At 38.3% G+C, this 20,735-nt stretch overlaps 1 protein-coding gene across 2 annotated transcripts in view; it reads right to left on the bottom strand.

The window, feature by feature from the left end:
• The window catches only part of Tlk1 (tousled like kinase 1), a 180,307-nt gene that overhangs the window by 7,059 nt on the left and 152,513 nt on the right, over nucleotides 1-20,735 (bottom strand). For both annotated transcript variants that reach the window (XM_004660356.2, XM_045146895.1), the window contains exons 13-19: nucleotides 8,248-8,345; nucleotides 7,402-7,483; nucleotides 5,392-5,483; nucleotides 5,214-5,303; nucleotides 4,903-5,072; nucleotides 4,647-4,782; nucleotides 527-638 (exon numbers count right to left, since the gene is read on the bottom strand). In XM_004660356.2, the coding sequence (XP_004660413.1) occupies nucleotides 527-638; nucleotides 4,647-4,782; nucleotides 4,903-5,072; nucleotides 5,214-5,303; nucleotides 5,392-5,483; nucleotides 7,402-7,483; nucleotides 8,248-8,345 (780 nt within the window). The remainder of the gene's footprint in view (nucleotides 1-526; nucleotides 639-4,646; nucleotides 4,783-4,902; nucleotides 5,073-5,213; nucleotides 5,304-5,391; nucleotides 5,484-7,401; nucleotides 7,484-8,247; nucleotides 8,346-20,735) is intronic.

The raw sequence follows: 20,735 nt of genomic DNA, 5'->3' as shown, positions 1-20,735 counted from the left end.
CAGGAGAAAGTGTGTGGAGGGGGAGGGAATTAACATGGGATATTTTTTATAATCTTGGAAAATGCTAATAAAAAAAAAAGTAAAAAAAAAAAAAAAAGAGGTAGGGGGAAGGGGAAGGACTAAGCTTGATGCTATTTCTAAAGAGGTAAAGAAGGAAACTATGCCCAGGTCAAATTTTTGTGGAGGAGGGTGAGATGGGGGTTGGTGCTAAGAGAAAGTGGAAAGAATGAAGGCTAGTGTTTTTAAAAGTCTGACTCCAGTGTTCCTAATAGAACATGTCTATACTGTAAACAGGTGGTTGCTACAAAGGGGAAGAGGAAGGAAAGAGAGGAAGGAGGATGGGGAGGGAGAGACTAAGTAAACTGGTGTCATATTAAAATAATTTTGACCCAAGAAAGAAATTGAGAGGCTTGGCTTTCCTTGGAAGAATCTAAGTTGATTTCAAGTTAGGGAAATTTTATATTTAAAAGAAAAAAATGAAGTTAAAGTATATCTACACAGCTGAAGCTGGTGTAATGTAACTTACTTTTCTGCCGTAGAGACACTGAAAGAAGATGACTCCAACTGACCACACATCAACCTTGTTGGAAATCTTTGGTGGCTCTTTTCCAACTACAAAACACTCAGGAGGCAAATACCTATAGTTTGGGAAGGAAGGAAAAAATAAATAAAAAGATATTATTAACAATATTTAGCTGCGTGAGAATGAAAATACTTAGTAGCAGAGGCCAGTAAGTTAAAAAGGAGACATAAAGGGAAGAGAAAGGAAGGGAGGAGGGTACTTAATAGGTTGATATTGTATATATGTAAGTGCAATGATTGTGAGGGGGAGGTAATATGATGGAGAATGGAATTTCAAAGGGGAAAGTGTGGGGGGGGGAGGGAATTACCATGGGATATTTTTTTATAATCATGGAAAATGCTAATAAAAATTTAAGAAAACAATATTTAGGTTAAAACCTCCAAAGACATTATAAATCCTACATACTCATTTATATATCAACCTTCAGTTTTCATCAATGAAGACCATTGTGGTGGTTTGATTCAGGTGTTCCTCATAAACTCATGTGTTCTGAATGCTAGGTCCCCAGCTGGTGGCAATTTGTGAATTGGAGCCTCCTGGAGGAGACAGGCTTACGGGCATTAGAGCTGGCTCCCCCTTGCCAGTGTTTGGCATACTCTGCTGCTGCTATTGTCCACCTGATGTTTGCTAGGAGGTGATATCCACCCTCTGCTCATGCCATCATTTCTCCCTGCCATCATGAAGCTTCCCCTTAAATCTGTAAGCCAAAATAAATCCTTTCCTTCCACAAGCTGCTCTTAATTGGTTGTTTTCTTATCAGCAACACAAAGCTGACTGCAATAATCATCGATTGAACTTTTATTTTAAAGCCAAAGCACACAATTTTGTAGTATTTATCTACAGAAACAAAATATTATTGCTAGAAGCTGGAATGTTATAAACAGAATAATTTTCTAATCACAGAAGAAACCCTGCCACTGTTTAAACTGTATGCAGGTCTTTTTCTAAAATATCAATCAGATCACATGATTCCAATTTAGTCCATCTGAAGCTCTTTTACCTCTACACTAATCCAGCAGCAACATAAACACCTGCAATCACTTTTATCCATTTTTCCCATCCTCACACTGACATCTGCATCCTACCACGCATATTACATTTTTCTCTTTTCTTTGTCAAGACCCAGCACCACAAGGTTTCCTGGCTTTCCTCCAGGCCAGGCCTGGCTTCCTCCCCATGTTAGGGGAGGGTGGCAAGGTATCTCTGTGATGACAATTATCTTATCATACTAGTCTGTGAGCACTGCAAGGAGCTCTTACTCACTGAGCAATTTCTAGCACTACCAGTATGTGAAACATACCAACTACCCAAATTCTATTTTGTAAAATTTATACATACTATTTATAAATTCACACTTTTGATATAAGAAGGGTAAAACACATTTTTCATGTCAGGCTATAAGCAAAAAAGACCACTCAAAGGCAAGCATCTCACTAATCATAAATTCAGGTAAACAAAAATAGTAAAAATAACAATGTAGCTAAATGGAAATTCACTTAAAAATTCAGTTTTATACTATGTTAAAACCACAGATTCACAGCAAGCTGTGGGCAGATCCTGAACACATAAAACTTTCTTAAAGTAGAACTACTAAACATGACTAGTGACTCATTTGTGATGGAAACCCTTTCCTATTCTTCAAGACAAATAGAAGCTAGATGTACTGTCGCAACAGAAGTGCTTAGGTGTCTGTATGTGGTTGGAACAAGCACAGCTCTTGAGTACTATGCATGCTATTGCTCCAGGCAACAGGGTATGTAAGCCAGGAAGCAAAAAATAGGTGACAAAGACATTAGGAAAATATGTCCACCAGTGGTTAAGTAAATGACTATATTTGATACCACAGAAAGGAGATACATTGATTTTTTTTCATAAGGACATTGACAAACACATGAAAAGTGCTTTATAAAAGTGCTTTATATATATGTACATTCTGAAAGCCTTATAAGATCATCCCAGTTTCCAAATGTACAGTTAAAATATTTCATATTTTTGGAACATTGTTTCTATGAGAAATATATTTCATATCCCAACATAAAAATATTGTGACTGCATCTTTTCTTGCACAGCCCCTAAAAACAAGCTTCCCAGGCTCATGCCTACCTACAAGGGGAAATTTCCTCCTGCTGGCCACACCTGAGTGGCACAGTGAGGGAGGTACATAATGAGAACATCCAACAGAGGAAGAATGTCTTCATCTTTTTAAACTGACTAGGTATGGTTGGAATGGAAAATGCCTCCACAGACTCATGTGTTTGAATACTTAATCCCCAGTTGGTGGCACTGCTCAGGAAAGTTGTGGAAGCTACAGAAGATACAGCCTTGCTGGAGGAAGTGTCACTGGGGGCAGGCCTTAACATTCATAGTTCAGCCCAGCTAGCTGTTCTCTCTCTCCCCTCCCTCCTACTTCTCCCCCCTCTCTTTCTCTCTTTCCTTCTCCCTCTCTCTTTCCTACTTCCTCCCTAATGATGTGACTTTGAAACCTTGCTTTCTGTTCCTGCCTTGCCTTCCCAGCCATTATGGACTCTACCCTCTGGAATAAACTCCTTCCCTAAGCTGCTTCTTGTTGGATATATTGTCTCACCAATGAGAAAATAAGTTATACAGAAAAAATGATACTAAGAAGACTGCCATTGCTATGATAAACTTTATGATATAGTTCTTAGTCTTTTGGAATTGGTCTCTGGGAGAAACATTAATGGATTTGAACTATGAACTAGCGAAGTCTTACAATGCTGTACTCAGAGCTTAATGTGCCATTCTGGTGAAAGTCTGAAATACCAGAAAGCTGAGACAACTATGGAATGTGGAGGCGTGATTCACAAGGTTCTGCAGGGGAAAAGGACTTTATTGGGACTTGGCCATTTTATGTGATATTCAAACAAAGAAACTACCTGCATTTTGCCACAAGTCCTGAGAATTTCAATGAACTTGAACTTAAAAGTAATAGGACTAATATGTTTGGGGGAGGAAATTTCAAGGCAAAAAAGCATTAAGTCTGTGGCATGGTTTCTCTTTATTGACCTGATTTAGAACAATAATGAAAGAGGAAAATACAGAGTAGCAAGATTGTAAAGCCTCAAGATGTCAAAGGCTAAAACTTCAGCTTACTGGGGTCAATTTGTTCAAAATAACAATGCACACCTTTAATCCCAGCACTCAGGAGGCAGAGAGGTAGGAGGATTACCATGAGTTCAAGGCTACCTTGAGACTACATAGTGAATTCCAGGCCAGCCTGGGCTAGAGTGAGACCCTACTTTGTAAAACAAACAAACAAACAAACTGGCTTTAAAGTGCTTAATTAAGTTAGATATGTTCCTCTCTGTGTCAAGCTTTTAACTACTAGGGAATCTGAGGTTTAGGGTTGAGGTTTACTCATTAGTGTAGATTTTTCTGTTATATTTAAGTACCAACTGAGGCGGTTGATTTAAAGGCAGTTCCTGTCTTGTTCATGTTAATTCTGTCGAATGGTCATCATGGGTGTATCACTTAAATTTTGTAACAATTTCAGTCATTATGACTTTTTTGTTTTGTTTTGTTTTTTTGAGGCAGGGTCTCACTCTAGCCCAGGCTGACCTGGAATTCACTAAGTAGTCTCAGTGTGGCCTTGAACTCACAATGATCCTACTACCTAAATTAATAAAGTTAAGAATAAGAGAAAATATGAGCCACAGGATTGGCCCTCTCAACTCAGAAGTGTGACAGCAATACCTTCACCACAACAATCTCAAAGACTATCTGAAAATAAAACTAATGGGGTGGAGAGATGGCTTAGCAGTTAAGGCACTTGCCTGTGAAGCCTAAGGACCCATGTTCAATTCCCCAGGACCCATGTAAGCTAGATGCACATGGTGGTGCATACACCTGGAGTTCATTTGCAGTGGCTAGAGTCTGGCATGTTCATTCTCTCTTTTTCTCGTCAGCCTCTTCCTCGCTGTCTCTCAAATAAATAAATGAAAATAAAATATTTACCTTGGTAAGAAAAATAAAATAAAACTAAAATTCTCAAAAAAAGCACTGGGGATTAAGCTAGGTAGTTTTGTGTGTTTAATAATACAATTACCAGTAAGTGCCTGCCCCCTGGGAAGTTAGGTCCATGCCGTCTACACCATAGCTATCATCATCCATGATCTTGGACAGGCCAAAATCAGTGATTTTGATTTCTCCACATGCTGTCCCATCTACCAGAAGAATATTTCCTAGAACAAAATGTAAGATTTTTAAATGAAAAGATTATGTTTATCATTGAAATTAACTTTTGGTAAGGAAATACATACTATTTGGAGGTTAAGAACTACATGACACATGTCATGAATTACCTGGCTTTAGATCATAATGGATAATAGGAGGTTTGATCTCATTGAGATATCTTAGGGCATTTACAATCTGCATCACAATAGACCTAGCTTCTTTCTCTGTCATTAGTTTGTGTTGCTTCAGATAGAAATCCAAGTCATTGCCTTCACAGTATTCTAACACTGTACAAAACCTATAGTGGGAAAGAAAAAATATATATAATCATTATCTAGTAATTGAGAGTCACAAAAGAGAAATGGCAAACATTTATATCATCATAGGATAGGAAAGCAAAAACAAATCTTTTAAAAGTTAAATCTTGATGTTCACTTACGTATCTGTATCCAAGGAAAAGTAATCGTAGAGTTTAACTATTCTGGGGTGATCCAGTTCTTTGTGTATTCTGTACTCTCTGCAGGCATGTCTACAAGGAAAGAGTGTATTCATTCTTCATGACCACTAAAAATGTAAAAATGTTCAGTTTATAACAGCCATAAATTACTTGTACTTACTTGTGGTAATTTTCTTTCTTCTCGTCTCTCCAACTTTTATTAAGCTGGTGGATCTTCACAGCAGCGTATCTTTGTTCATATAGGTCAAAAGCCTGGGATGCCAAGAAAAGAGGAGTTAGGTCACAGACCAATCATATAGCTAAAGAGTTTTCTGTTTTCTGGTTTTGGGTTTTGTTTTGTGTGTGTGTGTGTGTATTCGTGTGTGTGAAAACTAGTAAATTTCTAATAATTTTTCAACTACTGGAAAAAACCTTTTATTAGGAGACTATACAATATATGCAAAAGTAAAGAAGTATAATGAACCCTTATCAACTCACCACACCATCTCGTTAAAAAATAGGATTTTGGGCTGGAGAGATGGCTTAGCGGTTAAGCGCTTGCCTGTGAAGCCTAAGGACCCCGGTTCGAGGCTCGGTTCCCCAGGTCCCACGTTAGCCAGATGCACAAGGGGGCGCATGCGTCTGGAGTTCGTTTGCAGAGGCTGGAAGCCCTGGCGCGCCCATCCTCTCTCTCTCCCTCTATCCGTCTTTCTCCCTGTGTCTGTCACTCTCAAATAAATAAATAAAAAATGAACAAAAAATATTTAAAAAAAAATAGGATTTTTACATTTTTATTTCATCTATTTACTACTAACCATGTTTTATTTATTTTTTTCCTTTGAGTCTGGGGGAAGTCCTGAGAATCAACGCCTCATACAAAGCAAGTGCACTACCACTGAGCATCACCCCCAGCACATTAAAGTTATTCCTCCCTATAAGTAAATCCCAGATAATATATCAATTGATGTATAAATTCTTCTGCAGTTGTCTAGAAAATAACAAGGCTTTTAAAAACTAGCCATGTACCAAAATCACTGTACCTAACTACGTCAGTTAATAATTTCCCTCATCTTGTCCAACACACAATCTGTTTCAAATTTTCCCAGTTGTCTTAAGAAAAGGTATTTGCACTTTGCTCAGAGTACCTGCCGAGTTCTTAAATTGAAAGAATAGAATCATCAGGACTTTGTGGTGTTTTACGTGATCATTATCTGTTTTTGTAAAAAATACTGAATGACTTGAAAACCCTGAATGACATTAAAGCTTTAACATTTTAGCTCCAATGTAACTTATATACAAATCTGCCCCTTAGGCAGTTAAGGTGTGTGTGTGCCTGTGAAGCCAAAGGATACAGGTCTGATTCCTCAGGACCCACATAAGCCAGACGCACAAGGGGCACATGCATCTGGAGTTCGTTTGCAGTGGCTAGAGGCCCTGATATGCCCATCCTCTCTCTATCTGCCTCTCTTCTCTGTGCCTCTCTCTGGTTACAAATAAACAAATAATTAAAAAATATATATGCCCCTTAAGAAAAACACTTTAGGGGCTGGAGAAATGGCTTTGTGGTTAAGGGGTTTGCCTACAAAGCCTAAGGACCCAGGTTCAAATTCCCCAGTACCCATGTAAATACATGTGTCTGGAGTTCATTTGCACTGGCACACCAGTTCTCATTCTGTTTGTCAATCTTTTATCTGTTTCTCCTTACAAATAAATAAGTAAATATTTAAACATTTAACTTTAAAAAGCTTACATATTTGTTAGAAAGAAGACCCTCGGTTCCCTTAATCACATCAACTAACCCTAAAAATAAACATAGAAAATAGTAAAATGACTGGGTCTGTTAGAGAATTATGAAAGCAGAAATCAAGCATAGTAGAGGAATGGCATACTAAGAAAATTCTCTTTGGAGCTGGACAAACTAACTAAGTGGCTTTGTGCCAATGAGTATTAGCATCTCCTTAGACCCTCAGTCTTATTTACAGAGGTTGAAAGGACTGAATGGGGACCGTCCACGTACAAGTACAGTGCTTGGACTTTGAAGATAAGACAACATAAGCTACAGTAAGTGCTTTTCTTGGTAATGTGTAAGGACAAAAAAAAAGTCTAAAATCACTAAACAAAAGACAAGTACTTCTTAAACACATACTCCATATTCTTTACTTTTTCTACATTAGCATGAAGAATGCATTACCTTATATACTTCACTAAAGCCACCTCGTCCAAGCAAATGAAGTAATAAATATCTTTCATTTAACGTTGGATGATCTTTGAACCTTAAGGGCAGAGGGAAAAAAACTAAGCATATTAAAAGTCATACAAAAAAAAAGCCCAGCACACATTAATGTTCTATTCTCTTATTCTGTCTAAGCTATTTTTATTTATCTGTCTGTTTTCAAAGTAGAGCCTCACACCTGTAGTCCTAGGCTGGCCTGGAATTCACTCAAGCTATCCTCCCATCTCTGCCTCCAAAGTGCTGGGATTAAAGGCGTGTGCCATGACACCCAGCATTTGGCTTTTTTTTTTTTCCTGTTAACTCCACTGTTAACTTCAAATTTCATTTTTTTTTGTCTACCAGTCTTTCTGCATGAACATCACTTTTTGCCTTAAGACTTCAGTCAGTGCTTATAAAGCTTAACTTTAGTAGATGAATAATTTAGATTCAATGAAAACAGCACTCTCCTAAAGACCTAACAATTACTGTTTGACATGAAATCATTTATCTACTTCTTCAGAATTCACTTCTCTTGGAAAAATACACCTTTATATTCAGAGTCATAAGTGATCAACATTTTATAGTAGTCTCTGCTGACATCTGGAGTGAAATAAAAGTCAAGTTCCTCAGATATTTACAGGAGGAGTATGTCAGGTAGAGGCAGTGTGTCTATGTTAGGAAAGGGAAGGAGGACCAGATAACATCTTCCAAGTTGTTTGCTCTTACCAAGTATGAGAAGATGCCTGACAAGGAAACTGCCTATGCGCTCCAGGAGGAGGGTAAGGCTCTCACCACACACAACTGTGACATACAACAATGACTTACTGCGAATTATCTTCATTGTTGATTCTTTTGAGTTCCCGTATATGAAGATTTCTGACTCTTTCCAAACGTTCAAGTTCTGCCTGGATTTCTGCCTCTTCCTAAAAATAAAGAGAGGGGACTATAACAAGCTCAATTTATCTGTGATTAAAGAAGGGTATTTTTATCCATGCATCAATTTTTTTTACAGTGATGAAAAAGTGCATTTTGTAAGTACCACTGAGTTGAAAGACCAAAGTGCTCTTTTCAATGCTTGAAAGACACAGACAGGAACAAAAGCCTATTTGAAGGAAGCATGCACCACAGAAAAATCTGTGCCTAATGTGATGTCAGGTCTTCCTCTACTATATGCAATCTATTTTTATAATGTCTATACTAAAAGTGACTGCTTGGTAGTATGAAGCAGGCTTATAATACAAAATGAGCTGAAATTTTCATTTCTGGTACATATGAATTTTAATTTAATAGGAAAAATTTTTACTAGGACAAAACAACTGAATATATTTTATAACAGTTAAAAGAGGAAGAAAGTAGCCAGACCCAATGAATACTTCTAGACCTTATAATATTTAGAATACAAATACACTCACATACAATCTTTGAATAAAACCCATTGTAATCCTAAAAAGACAGAGTAAGAAAGTCTGTGGACTATTATGGTAGATCCTCAGTTATCAGAGCAGACATAAAAGTCCTAAAGAAATATACTTTAAAATGCATTTAACATAAAAGTATTGATAAATGTATTTTCATGTGTTAAAATACCTAACTTTTTTCTTTTAGTAAAAGGCGAAAGATTTATTCAGTCTGAAGAAAAACCACAGTATAAAATACCTAACTTTTGGGCTGGAGAGATGGCTTAGCGGTTAAGCGCTTGCCTGTGAAGCCTAAGGAACCCGGTTCGAGGCTCAGTTCCCCAGGTCCCACGTTAGCCAGATGCACAAGGGGGTGCACGCATCTGGAGTTCGTTTGCAGAGGTTGGAAGCCCTGGTGTGCCCATTCTCTCTCTCTCCCTCTACCTGTCTTTCTGTGTCTGTCGCTCTCAAATAAATAACTCTCAAATAAATAAATAAAAATTTAAAAAAATATTTTAAAATACCTAACTTTTAAGAAAATGTTAAATAAGACATCAAACTAACAAGCAATTATAACCTCTTGTTCCCTTTCCCTTCTTCTTTAGTGTCTATATGTCTCTCTCACCCAGACTTTTGTAAACTCGAATATTAAGAATGGATACAAATATGCCAAATTTTGCTGGTAATTTTTAAAAATGATTAATTTTTTTTAAAAGTTTTTTTCACTGGGCATGGTGCCCCATGCCTTTAATCCCAGCAATTGGAAGACAGAGGTAGGAGGATCTCTGTGCATTTGAGGCCAGCCTGGGACTACAGAGAGTTCCACATCACCCTGGGCTCTGCCTCAAAAAAGCAAACACATGGACTGGAGAGATGGCTTAGCAGTTAAGGCACTTGCCTGCGAAGCCTAAGAACCCAGGTCCCACGTAAACCAGACGCAGTGATGCAAGTGCACAATGTCACACATGCACACAAGGGGTCGCATGCATCTGGAGTTCATTTGCAGCAGCTGAAGGCCCTGGCACACCCATTTTTTCCTCTCTCTGCCTCCATCCCCCCAACCTCACCCCCCATCAAATGAAAAAGATTAAAAAGTAAACAAAAGTATTTTTGGACTGGGGCTTAGCAGTTAAAAGTACTTGCTTGGAAAGCCTATAGTCTGGGATCAATTTTCCAACAAAAACATAAAGATGGATGCAAAAAGTAGTGCAGAGCTGGAGAGCTGGCTTAGCAGTTAAGGCGCATGCCTGAAAAGCCTCAGGACCCAGGTTTGATTCTGCAGGTCCCACATAAGCCAGGTGCACATAGTGGTGCATGCATCTGGAGTTTGCAGTAGCTAGAAGTCCTGGTATACCCATTCTCTCTCTCTCTCCCCCATTCTCTCTGCCTCAAATAAATATAGTAGCCAGGCATGGTGGCACACACCTTTAATCCCAGCATTCGGGAAGAAGAGGTAGCAGGATTTGAGAGTTCAAGGCCACCCTGAGACTACATAGTGAATTCCAGATCATCCTGAGCTAGAGTGAGACCCTACCTCAAAAAACCAAAAAATAAGTAAATAAATAAATATAAATCTTTTTTGAAAAAAAAGTAGTGAAAACATTTGCTGATTGCAGCAAGTGGTAAGAGATCTTAGCGTGCATGTGCACGCACGCACACACGCACACAAATAAAAATACTTTTTAATATATGAGCATTTCCATTTTGAATGTGAGTAAATAAACACAGATTACTTTGGTAGTGGAGATGCGGGGACCTCAAGATGGCTGTCAAGGAAAGCTGCCGCCCCTGTGAAGTTTTCCAGGACTGTGAGTAGCCTAGCTGAAGGGGCGGAAGTAGGATGCCAGAGACTCGTGGCTGGTTAGAATTACTGGACTTGGAGACTTGTCATTGACTAGAGTTGTTAGACTTGAAGCTATAGTTTGATGTTTGCCCTGGTTGTTTTAAATTTTGTATTGGTTGAATATTTCTTTGCTATGCCCAATGCCATCTTTTGCAGTGTGAATGTTTATTCTGTGCCATTATGGGATTTGGGCTTTTTTTTTTTGGGGGGGGGTATTATGGCTCAGTTAAAGGACCTTGGACTATGGGGATATATGAACATCATTGGAATTGATTTTTAAAAAAGCTATGTGGACTTTTAAAGTTGGATGAATGCATTGCATTTTACAACATATGGGTGCCAAGGGTGGGATGTGATGGTTTGATTCAGGTGTCCCTGTACACTTAGGTGTTCTGAATGCTAGGTCCTAGCTGAAGGAGATTTGGGAATTAACACCTCCTGGAGGAAGTGTATTGTTGGGGGTGGGCTTATGGGTGTTATAGCCAGTTTCCCCATGCTAGTGTTTGGCACACTCTCTTGTTCCTGTTGTCCACCTTTATGTGGGCCAGGGGGTGATGTCCACCCTCTGCTCATGCCATCGTTTTCCCCTGCCATCGTGGAGCTTCCCCCTCAAGCCTGTAAGCCAAAATAAACCTCTTTTTCCCACAAGCTTCTCTTGGTTGGGTGATTTCTACCAGCAATGCGAACCTGAATGCAACACGTGGGTACTGGGGAATTGAACCCAGGTCATCAGGCAAGCAACTCCAAATGCTGAACCTTCTCTCCAGCCCCCATTTTTTTAATCTTAATAAAGGAAAAAAGTAAGATGACATGACATCATTGGAGATTTGCAACAAAAATTTATGATAAGAACAGGAAATTTATTTTTTATTTTTTAGGAAGGCATCTTATTTTACTTTTTGTAAGCAGATAGAAAAGGAAAATGGATGTTCCAGACCCTCTTAAGAACAGAAAATTTTAAGCTGGGCATGGTGGCGCATGCCTTTAATCCCAGCACTTGGGAGGCAGAGGTAGGAGGATCACCATGAGTTCAAGTCCACCCTGGGATTATAGAGTGAAGTCTAGGTCACCCTGAGCTAGAAATTTTAAGGCTCTAGAACAATAAGCTACTGAAACCATAGCTTGTAATTTTGTCTGTGGGGTAGAATAAACAGCTGGCCATACAGATATGTCCAGGAGCATGGTGGAGAAATTTTTTCTTCTTCTTCATATTACTAAGAATTGGTAGGCTGATAAAACTTAAATATCAACTGAAATACTTTTTTTTTTTTTTGAAACTGTGCCATAGGCATACTATTTCAACAATAAATTTCCAGGAGTTAAATTTTACTGAGTCAGAAATACATAATTAAAAGACTCAGCTTGATCGCTGAACATAATTACATGTTTTATGAACCTTCAGATATATGATGGTAGTAACCAGTATCACATCATCCAAGTAGTTATTAAGGAAAGAGTGAAAATATTTTTACATTTCCCATCTTGTAATCTAGCAACTCACAGTGTCTAAGATCTTAAAACAAAATGACACACTTCTGGAAGAAAGACAAATCTACAACTAGGTAATTTTCCCCAAAGACTACCGAGGGAAAGAAATTATTGTTATGAACTAGATATGCATGTTTCTCCTAAATTAATATACTGAAGTCCTAATCCTTTAATATGATGTTATTTGAGCCTTTGTGGAGGTAGTTTGGATTACAGAACAGCGGGTGGGGTCATATGATGGGACTAGTGGTTATTTGAGGTGAGATCCATCTCCACACACACTATACCTTTCCCAGGAGCAGAGAAAAGGTCATCTGTAAGCCAGAAAGATCATCTTCATAAGAAACTAAATCCTGCATACCTTGATCTTGGCCTTTTAGACTTCAAAAGTATAAAATGGATCTCTGTTGTATAAGCTACCAGTCAGGTATTTTGGCAGCCTAAGCAGACGTATACACATCTTTTAAAGTAAATGCTAGGGAAATACTGCCCAATAATCTCTCCTAAAAGAAAGAGGCATGGGGCTGGAGAGGTGATTTAGTGGTTAAGGTGCATGCCTGCAAAGTCAAAGAACCTTGGATTGATTCCCCAGGAGGCCCTGACACACTTATACTCGCTCACACTTTCTCTCTCTCTCTGAGTCTTTCTCTCAAATAAACAAATAAAATATTTAAAGAAAAGAAAAAAGAAAAGAAAGAGGGCTGTAGGATGGCTTAGCGGCTAAGCGCTTGCCTATGAAGCCTAAGGACCCACGTTAGCCAGATGCACAAGGGAGTGCACACCCCTGGAGTTCGTTTGCAGTGGCTGGAGGCTCTGGCGTGCCCATTCTCTCTCTGTATCTGCCTCTTTCTCTCTCTGTCACTCTCAAATAAATAAAAATAAACAAAAATTTAAAAAAACAAAAGAGACATGTACACTTAAAAAAAAAACAGTAGTCTCAACAACCAATTTATCTTCAGCCGCAGTATTTCCAAAGGTCTGCCCTGTGGTCTACACTCTCTTTGCTTGAGACTGGCATTAACTTTGGGAGAATCCTCAGAATTAATCTTTTCGATTGGGTTTAGAAGTGAAGATGACCTGGGCTCACAACCAATTGCCACAGAATGGTATCCTCAAACTCATGACAAAACCAGGCCAAATCCAACCAGCTAAACTGCTTTCAGCAAGAATATGAGGTTTCATCCATGGATTCATCCACTAGCTAAGCAGCTAATTAAAGCAGAGAGAATCTTAAAGAATCAAAAAGACATCTCTGGGAAGGAACATCAATTAAAACAGATGACATTAAAGAAAAGTTTGGTGATCAAGTAGAAATTAAAGGACATACATAGTTCTTCTCTGTTTAACTGCAAGATATGATGTTAGATGATAGATAATAGTACATACTGTAACACACCACATTAAAAGATGCTGCTACTCTAATAAATATATAAAGTAACTAGTCTATAATACATCAATACTGCCTCATTATTTCAATAACCTACAAAATACCACCTTCCTACCTGGGCATGGTGGTGCACACCTTTAATCCCAGCACTCAGGAGGCAGAAGTAGGAGGATTGCAGTGAGTTCAAGGCCTGAGACTACGTAGTGAATTCCAGGTCAGCCTGGACTAGACGGAGACTATCTTGGAAAAACAAAGCAAAACAAAACCACCTTCCAACATTGTCAATTTTTAAAAATTTATATGGGAAATAAGGCCCAAAGCAAGTGTACCAGAAGAGTTTATCTTGCATGAGATCTTTAGCATAGAAATAAGAATGTTTAAATAATTAAAGACTCTTCTGGCAACGTAATATCCCATTTATTCAAACCTCTAGGCCAAAACTAAGTTGTAATGATACAGAAACTATACAGTTTAAGGTTAAAACTGCTAAGTAAGTTTGGAGGTTGCTGAGCATTCACATAGCAGCAACTGTTCACTAAAGAAATTAAATAATTAAAAGCAAAGTGGAATATGTAGGCATTCAAGCCATAAAACTTAAAAGGTTGTAATGTATCTTCCTATGTAGACTACCAGGTTAAACACAGTTGCCTAAAAGTTGTTTAGCACATCCTGACAATAGCACACGTATGTTTTCCCGGCCCAAGCCCTCAATTTCTAAGAACAACCTTTTTTACATGGCCAAGAAAAGATAGATTGGGAAGCATTTTGTTTAGCTTATTGTCTGCTATCCTGGGGGCTGAATTCAAGGCCTCTGACCAGCAAGTGCTTTACCGCTGTGCTATGCCACAGCCCATGCAGTACTTTGATATAACATCCTTCAGCCTGCCTGGGATCTACTTGTGTTGGTAAAAGGAAATAATACTGGATGGTGTGGTCCATTCTGAATATGGAAGAAGCAAACAAAAAGCATGTAGAACTTGGTACAGTCTGTTCGACAGCACCATAACAATACTGCTTGCTTTAAACTAGTTCAGAACGAGATTGCAAAAAGCTACAACAGCAAAAATCATTCTAAAAGTTTATCACTAGAAATGTAAAAGATGAAAAGTTTACCACCAAAATTATAAAAGAAATGTAAAAGATTTAAAAAAAAAAAAAGCACCATTAAAGATTCACAGCGACTGGGCCTGGTGTTGCACACCTAAACTCCCAGCAGTGTGCCCAGGAGCTGAGGCAGGAAGATTGGGAGTTGAAGACCAGTCTGGGCTGCACAGCAAGATGTTCCAAAACACAGGCTGCAACAGGCTCTGCCCCCATTCGACAGCACAGCATGTTTCCCCAAGTCCTATAGACAGACATTGCAGGGTACGAACCAACCACCACCTGAACACAACTACATAAAGCAGGTCTGAGTTTAACCCAATTATGACTGTCCCCATAATCTTATTCTTGCTTGAACTTGACTGTGTATTTTGGGAAGAGTAGGAGGAAGAAACAGGAGCTCTGAATTCTTGGATGTTTTCTTTTCTAACTACACACAAGTTCTCTCCAATCTGTCATATCATGTCTTCCTCAAGTGCACTTAACTAGCTTAGACACTTTAGATTCTTTACTGTTAATATGTTTTCTTTTCTCTATACATCATTTCTTTCTACAAGGAGATAGAGGGGTAGAGGCAGTGGAAGTCTACTTCTCTTCAAATGCACAAGAACACACACTAAAGCCCTTGACTGGAATGACCACTAAATCAAGACAGTTTGCTTCTCTGTGAATTTCTCCATTTAGTTAAGTAAGAAAGCCCCTATCTGAACAGCAGCAAAGAAATGCACAATTATTATTTTCTTTTAATGGTAGGGTCTCACTTTAGCTCAGAATTGGTACTCTGTAGTCCCAGGCTGGCTAGAAACTCACAGTGATCCTCCTACCTCTGCCTTCCAAGTGCTCAGATTAAAGGCATTTGCCACCATACCCAGCCAAATGCATGAATTCTAATGACTGGCAGTTTTAAGATATTAGAATTCCTCTTTTATACTGGTGCATTATAGGGCAAAATCCCATGAACACTCATCAAGGTGCTAACATCGAGTCTAGCACATAGGTACAAGGCCTTGATATACAATGTCATAGTCCTTCCAGCTTTCCATTTCCTTTAAGTCTTTTTCCAAGATGATGGTGGATTATATAGTCTTTTACATTATAAAAACATTTAACTTTTCACTCAACAGGGAGGGCTTAGATTTCTACACTCAGTATGCATGTGTATATAAATGACACAGATCTGCTGTTTTAAATGTGTGCGTGCCTGTATGTAGGCCAGAAGACAATCTTGTTTTTGAGCCAGGGTCTGGTGTTTATCAAGTAGGCTAGACTGGGTAGCCACTGAACTCCAGGGATCCATTTCCCTGCCTCCCCAGCACTGGAATCACAGGCATATGCTACCGCACCACCCACAAACCTCAATTAAATAACTCTAAGTAAGAGGAACATGAGTTGTTCAGATTTACAAAATGTTTTAAATCCCAATGCTTAAACAAGTAAATTAATATTAACACTAGGGAAATAAAAGTTTACTTCTAAATTTTCATTTTGGTAACTGACCATCCTCTACTTCCAGTTATGGAAATGAATATCAGAGTCAAGAATGTTCACAGGTTTCTAGGCAAGGGGGAGATGGAATATAAGCAACTGAGAATTGCCAATCTACTCTTAGCAGTCAGTCATCTTCCACAAAGTACTTGTTCTCATAGAAGAGGCAATGGGAGGAACAAGGTTGAGTGAAGAATTCTAACACTCTTCTTAGCACATTTCTTGTTCATACACACCAAGAAGTCAGGAACCTGGTAACATTCTTCACAGGCTTAAGTGTAACTTTTTAAAGTATAATGCATTTCCACCAAAGTTCTACTGAAAATTACTATTACTCAGGTCATATCTTGTGTTATGCTCTACAAAAATATAATACACCACCATGTGGTTGGCTTTAAGTGAGAGAATGTTTTAAAGATTTCTTTGGTTATGACAAGTAGATTTAAAGATTAAAGTCTCTACTATTATAGTACTCATTTTTACTCAAATCTAAAGTGACAAGAAATGTCACTAATACAAATTGCTTTTGGTGGTCATGTTAAGGGTTTGAGAAGTTAGCTGGCAATGGTATTCTAAAACGAAAGGCCAAAAGGGGTATCAAAGGAATTCAGGAACATTTGGGGTCAATATACCTAAAACCAACACCCTACATTCTCCACTGTTCAAAAGGCTTGTAGACAATCCATTATCTTCCATTTCAACTAGTTGCATGGTCCACTGTGAAGAGGGAGAGAAAAGCTGTGCTTGTTCTTGACCTGTAAAGATTTCATCATGGAAGATTAATACTGATGCTGCCGCTGCCTGTCACTGGTTGTTTCTCTTTGCAGGTGCCAAATCGATCAGAGAACAGGATTTCAGTGGCAGAGTTGTTCCTATACTGTTATCTCTTCAGAACGGAGGCACAAGGAGAGATGAATGCCACATCGCAAGGAGCAAAGGAGAGAGAGAGAGAAAGAAATGGTGTCAGGTGGCATGTTGGATGTGATTTTGTTTCAGTAGAGATTGAGATGACTGTAAATTGACTGCTGATTGCCTCAGTCTGCAAAGGTACATATGTGTTGGGGCTGGTGTTTCTTGACTAACCTTGTTTCAATTACAAATTGGTTGTTTCTCCAACAAACTTCTGACACTTATATCTAGGACTTATAAATTAAAATTCTCTCTCTCTCTCCCCTCATACACATACTCAAGCCAGTACTTCACTACTTAATATCTGATACCATGATAAACTTGCTATTTAAAACCAAGAAGATGAGGAAATTTTAAACTAGAAAACACAGAATAACTCCTGCCCCAATGTTGATGACATCACAAACATAACAGCAGTGTTAGGACATAACAATTGGTCCTGGTAACTTTCAAAATTTTACTTCCTTATAAGTACAGGGTGCTGTGGTTGGTAATGCATACCTTTAAAAAACAGTGTGACCACAAATTCTAGTGCAAGGATGGTGATTCCTACTGCCTGTGTTAACTTTGTAGTAACCACTCAAAGAACATTTACTCACAGTCTTCAACTCCAGTATAAAAATCTGATCTACCTCCAGTAAAGTTTTGCCAATCACAAAGATAAAACATTTCCCCCAAGCCAGGATCCATGAAATGCTAGGATCGAAACAGCATCAGCTGGCTTATGTTAGTTTCCTTAAATCCCGTATTTCACACAGGGCAGATATACATAAAAAGTGCTGGTAGGTGCTTTGCCTTCTTAAAAAATAGAAAATTATTCTCTATGCAGCTGTAACCTTTTAGTATTATTGGGGGATGTTTGTATAATGATTGGTAATAGAAAAGTTATTTTTCAAAAGTTTCAAGAAAAGTGTATTCTCCATATAATTTGGTCATATAATTTTATTCTGTTCTATGAAATCCTTAACATACTTTACAAAATATGCTTTTCCTACTGACCTTTAAAAATAAATTTAGAACCAGGTGTTGTAGTGCATGCTTTTAATCTCAGCACTTGGGGGGCTGAGGTAAGAGGATCAATCACTATGAGTTCAAGGCCAGCTTGAGACTACATACTGAATTCCAGGTCAGCCTGGGCTAGAGTAAGACCCTACATCAAAAAGCCAATAAAACAAACTTAGAGTGAAAATAAATAGATTATTTGATAATAAAGAAATAGTCTAGCTTATACAATAATCATGAGTATAATTCCCAAGAAAGGAAATATGTGCAAGAATGTATGTGAAAAGCAAATCAACTTAATACTTCTCTTTCACCTGTAATGAAATGCTATTACCTATTTCCTCAAATATTTAAGGAGAACAAACACTCCCATTACCGTAAGAGACAGGACAAAAACTACAGTGAATTAACTCTTCTGAACAAAAAGAACTGACTTGCTATGCAATAAAATAATTCTAAAAACAATATATGGAGATGGCCACTATAAGGGAGTAAATTCACATTTAGGCTATAAGAAAGCTAACATTTATGTTCACTCAAAAGATGGCTAAAAATTGTTTATAAATAATATATAATATTATGTAATTTTCTTGAAGTGGGAATTTAAATCATGTCTTATCAGTCAGATTATGAAAATACACCACTTATGAATGAATGAGCAGTAACTATATAAACTCTTAACAACCAAACAACAGATATTAAGGAAATATTTTATGTATAAATATTAAAGAATTTTTGCATGTGTTCATGGCTGAAGCTAGAACATAGTACCTTGGTCACACTATGTAAACCTTCTTTCTCAATGAACTACATTCCCAGTACTGAGTTTTCAAGGCTGGTCTCTCTGGGTAGCCCAGGCTGGCCTCAAATTGGTAATCTTCCACCCCTAAAACTCACCCTCCTGAGTTGCTGGGATTGCAGGAATGTGCCACCATGCTGGTTAAAAATGCTTTTATTTTTTACTTTTATTTTATTTTTAAGGTGTAGAGACACTTTATTAGATTAAGGGAAAAAAGGAAGTACAGAGAGCGCCCACCATGAGAGAGGAGAGAGGCCATAGGGTAGTAAAGTTCGTGTGGGAGAAGGGGTTCTCCTCCCATCTCAGCCCAGACAGCAGACGGGAGAAGCTTACTAGGACCAAAACCTGTTTTTTTAAAAATTTTTAAAAAGGGTATTTATTTATTTGTAAATAGAGAGAAAATGAGTGAGAGACAAAGAAGAGAATAAGAATGGTTGCATATTGAGGAATACTATTCAGTGTGCTTCCCACTTTCACAAGACAAAGCCCTTAAGTTTACGTTTTGTTTATGAAGGCAATTAGAATTAGCTACATACTTTATTTTTGAAGGTTTATGCCTGAGCCTATCACACTTTACTTTTGATTTACTATTTTTTCAACACTACAGAGTAGCATGGACTACAAGATGAATATTACTTATTTAATGGTAAATGACTTTTTATCCCATTTCAGCTTACCTATTCAATTATTGTAATTACCATTAAGAAACATATCACATATTATAAGACAGGAAGAGGGTGAGTATAAAGGGAGGAGTGAGAAGGAGAGGGAGAGAAGGAGAGGGGGAGAGGGAGAGGGAATGGAGGAAGAGTGGAATGGGGAGAAGAGGGGGATGAGGGAGGGAAGAGAAAAGAATATGAGCAAGTTCAATTGATATCAAATTTACACAGATCGGAGCCAGCCTTTAGGAGAAGCTATGTATTTATGAGTTAAGATATACTTTGTATTAGCTAATTCAGGAGTATAAGGATATTTTAAATGAAAGTCATAATTTCTTTATACTTGAATCAAGCATGCCCATTTTGTGTTAAAAGTCTACCTAGTCTGTATTTAAAAAAATATTTTATTATTTATTTGTTTGACAGAGAAAAAGGGAGAGAGAGAGAGAGAATGGGTACACCAGCGCCTCCAGCCACTGCAGACAAACTCCAGACATGTGAGCCCCCTTGTGCATCTGGCTAACATGGGTCCTGGGGTATCGAACCTGGGTCCTTTGGCTTTGCAGGCAAATGCTTTAACCGTTAAACCATTCCTCCAGCCCTAATCTGCATTTTTTTCCTAACATTTTATTTTTACTTATTTATTTGAAAGACAGAGAGAATAGGCACGCCAGGTCCTCTAGCCACTGCAAATGAACTCCAGACACATGCATGAGCCACTTTTGTGCACCTGGCTTATGTGGGTCCTGGGGATCCTTTTGTTTTGAAGGCAAGCGCCTTACAGCTAAGCCATCTCTCCAGCCCCTTGTTTATTTATGCAGTTATTTTTGAGAACTAGAGTGAGAGAAGGAGGCAGAGAGAGAGAGAGGGGAAGAGAGAATGGGCATGCCAGGGCCTTCAGCCACTGCAAACGAACTCCAGACGCCCCCTTATGGCACATGGGTGACATCGCATGCTTGTGTCACTGTGGGTCTGGCTATGTGGAACCCCAAGATTCGAATATGAGTTCTTGGGCTTCATATGCAAGCGCCTTAACCGCTAAACCATCTCTCCAGCCCACAATTAAAAATTTAAAACCCAGCTGTAAGCAGGCAATTGCTATTTAGTTAATCTGCAAGGTAATAGTACTTACTCAATTTTAGTATCTGTATATACTATCAACTTTCTTTGTAAATGCTTTCATTCTTCTCACTCAAAAGTCACTAACAACAAAATGTATTTGAGACATTCAGCTGTATTAGTT

Source organism: Jaculus jaculus, chromosome 4, assembly GCF_020740685.1.
Source record: "Jaculus jaculus isolate mJacJac1 chromosome 4, mJacJac1.mat.Y.cur, whole genome shotgun sequence".
Lineage (NCBI taxonomy): Eukaryota > Metazoa > Chordata > Mammalia > Rodentia > Dipodidae > Jaculus > Jaculus jaculus.
Note: the sequence above shows the minus strand (reverse complement) of the source record. Positions and strands in the feature narration are given on the sequence as shown.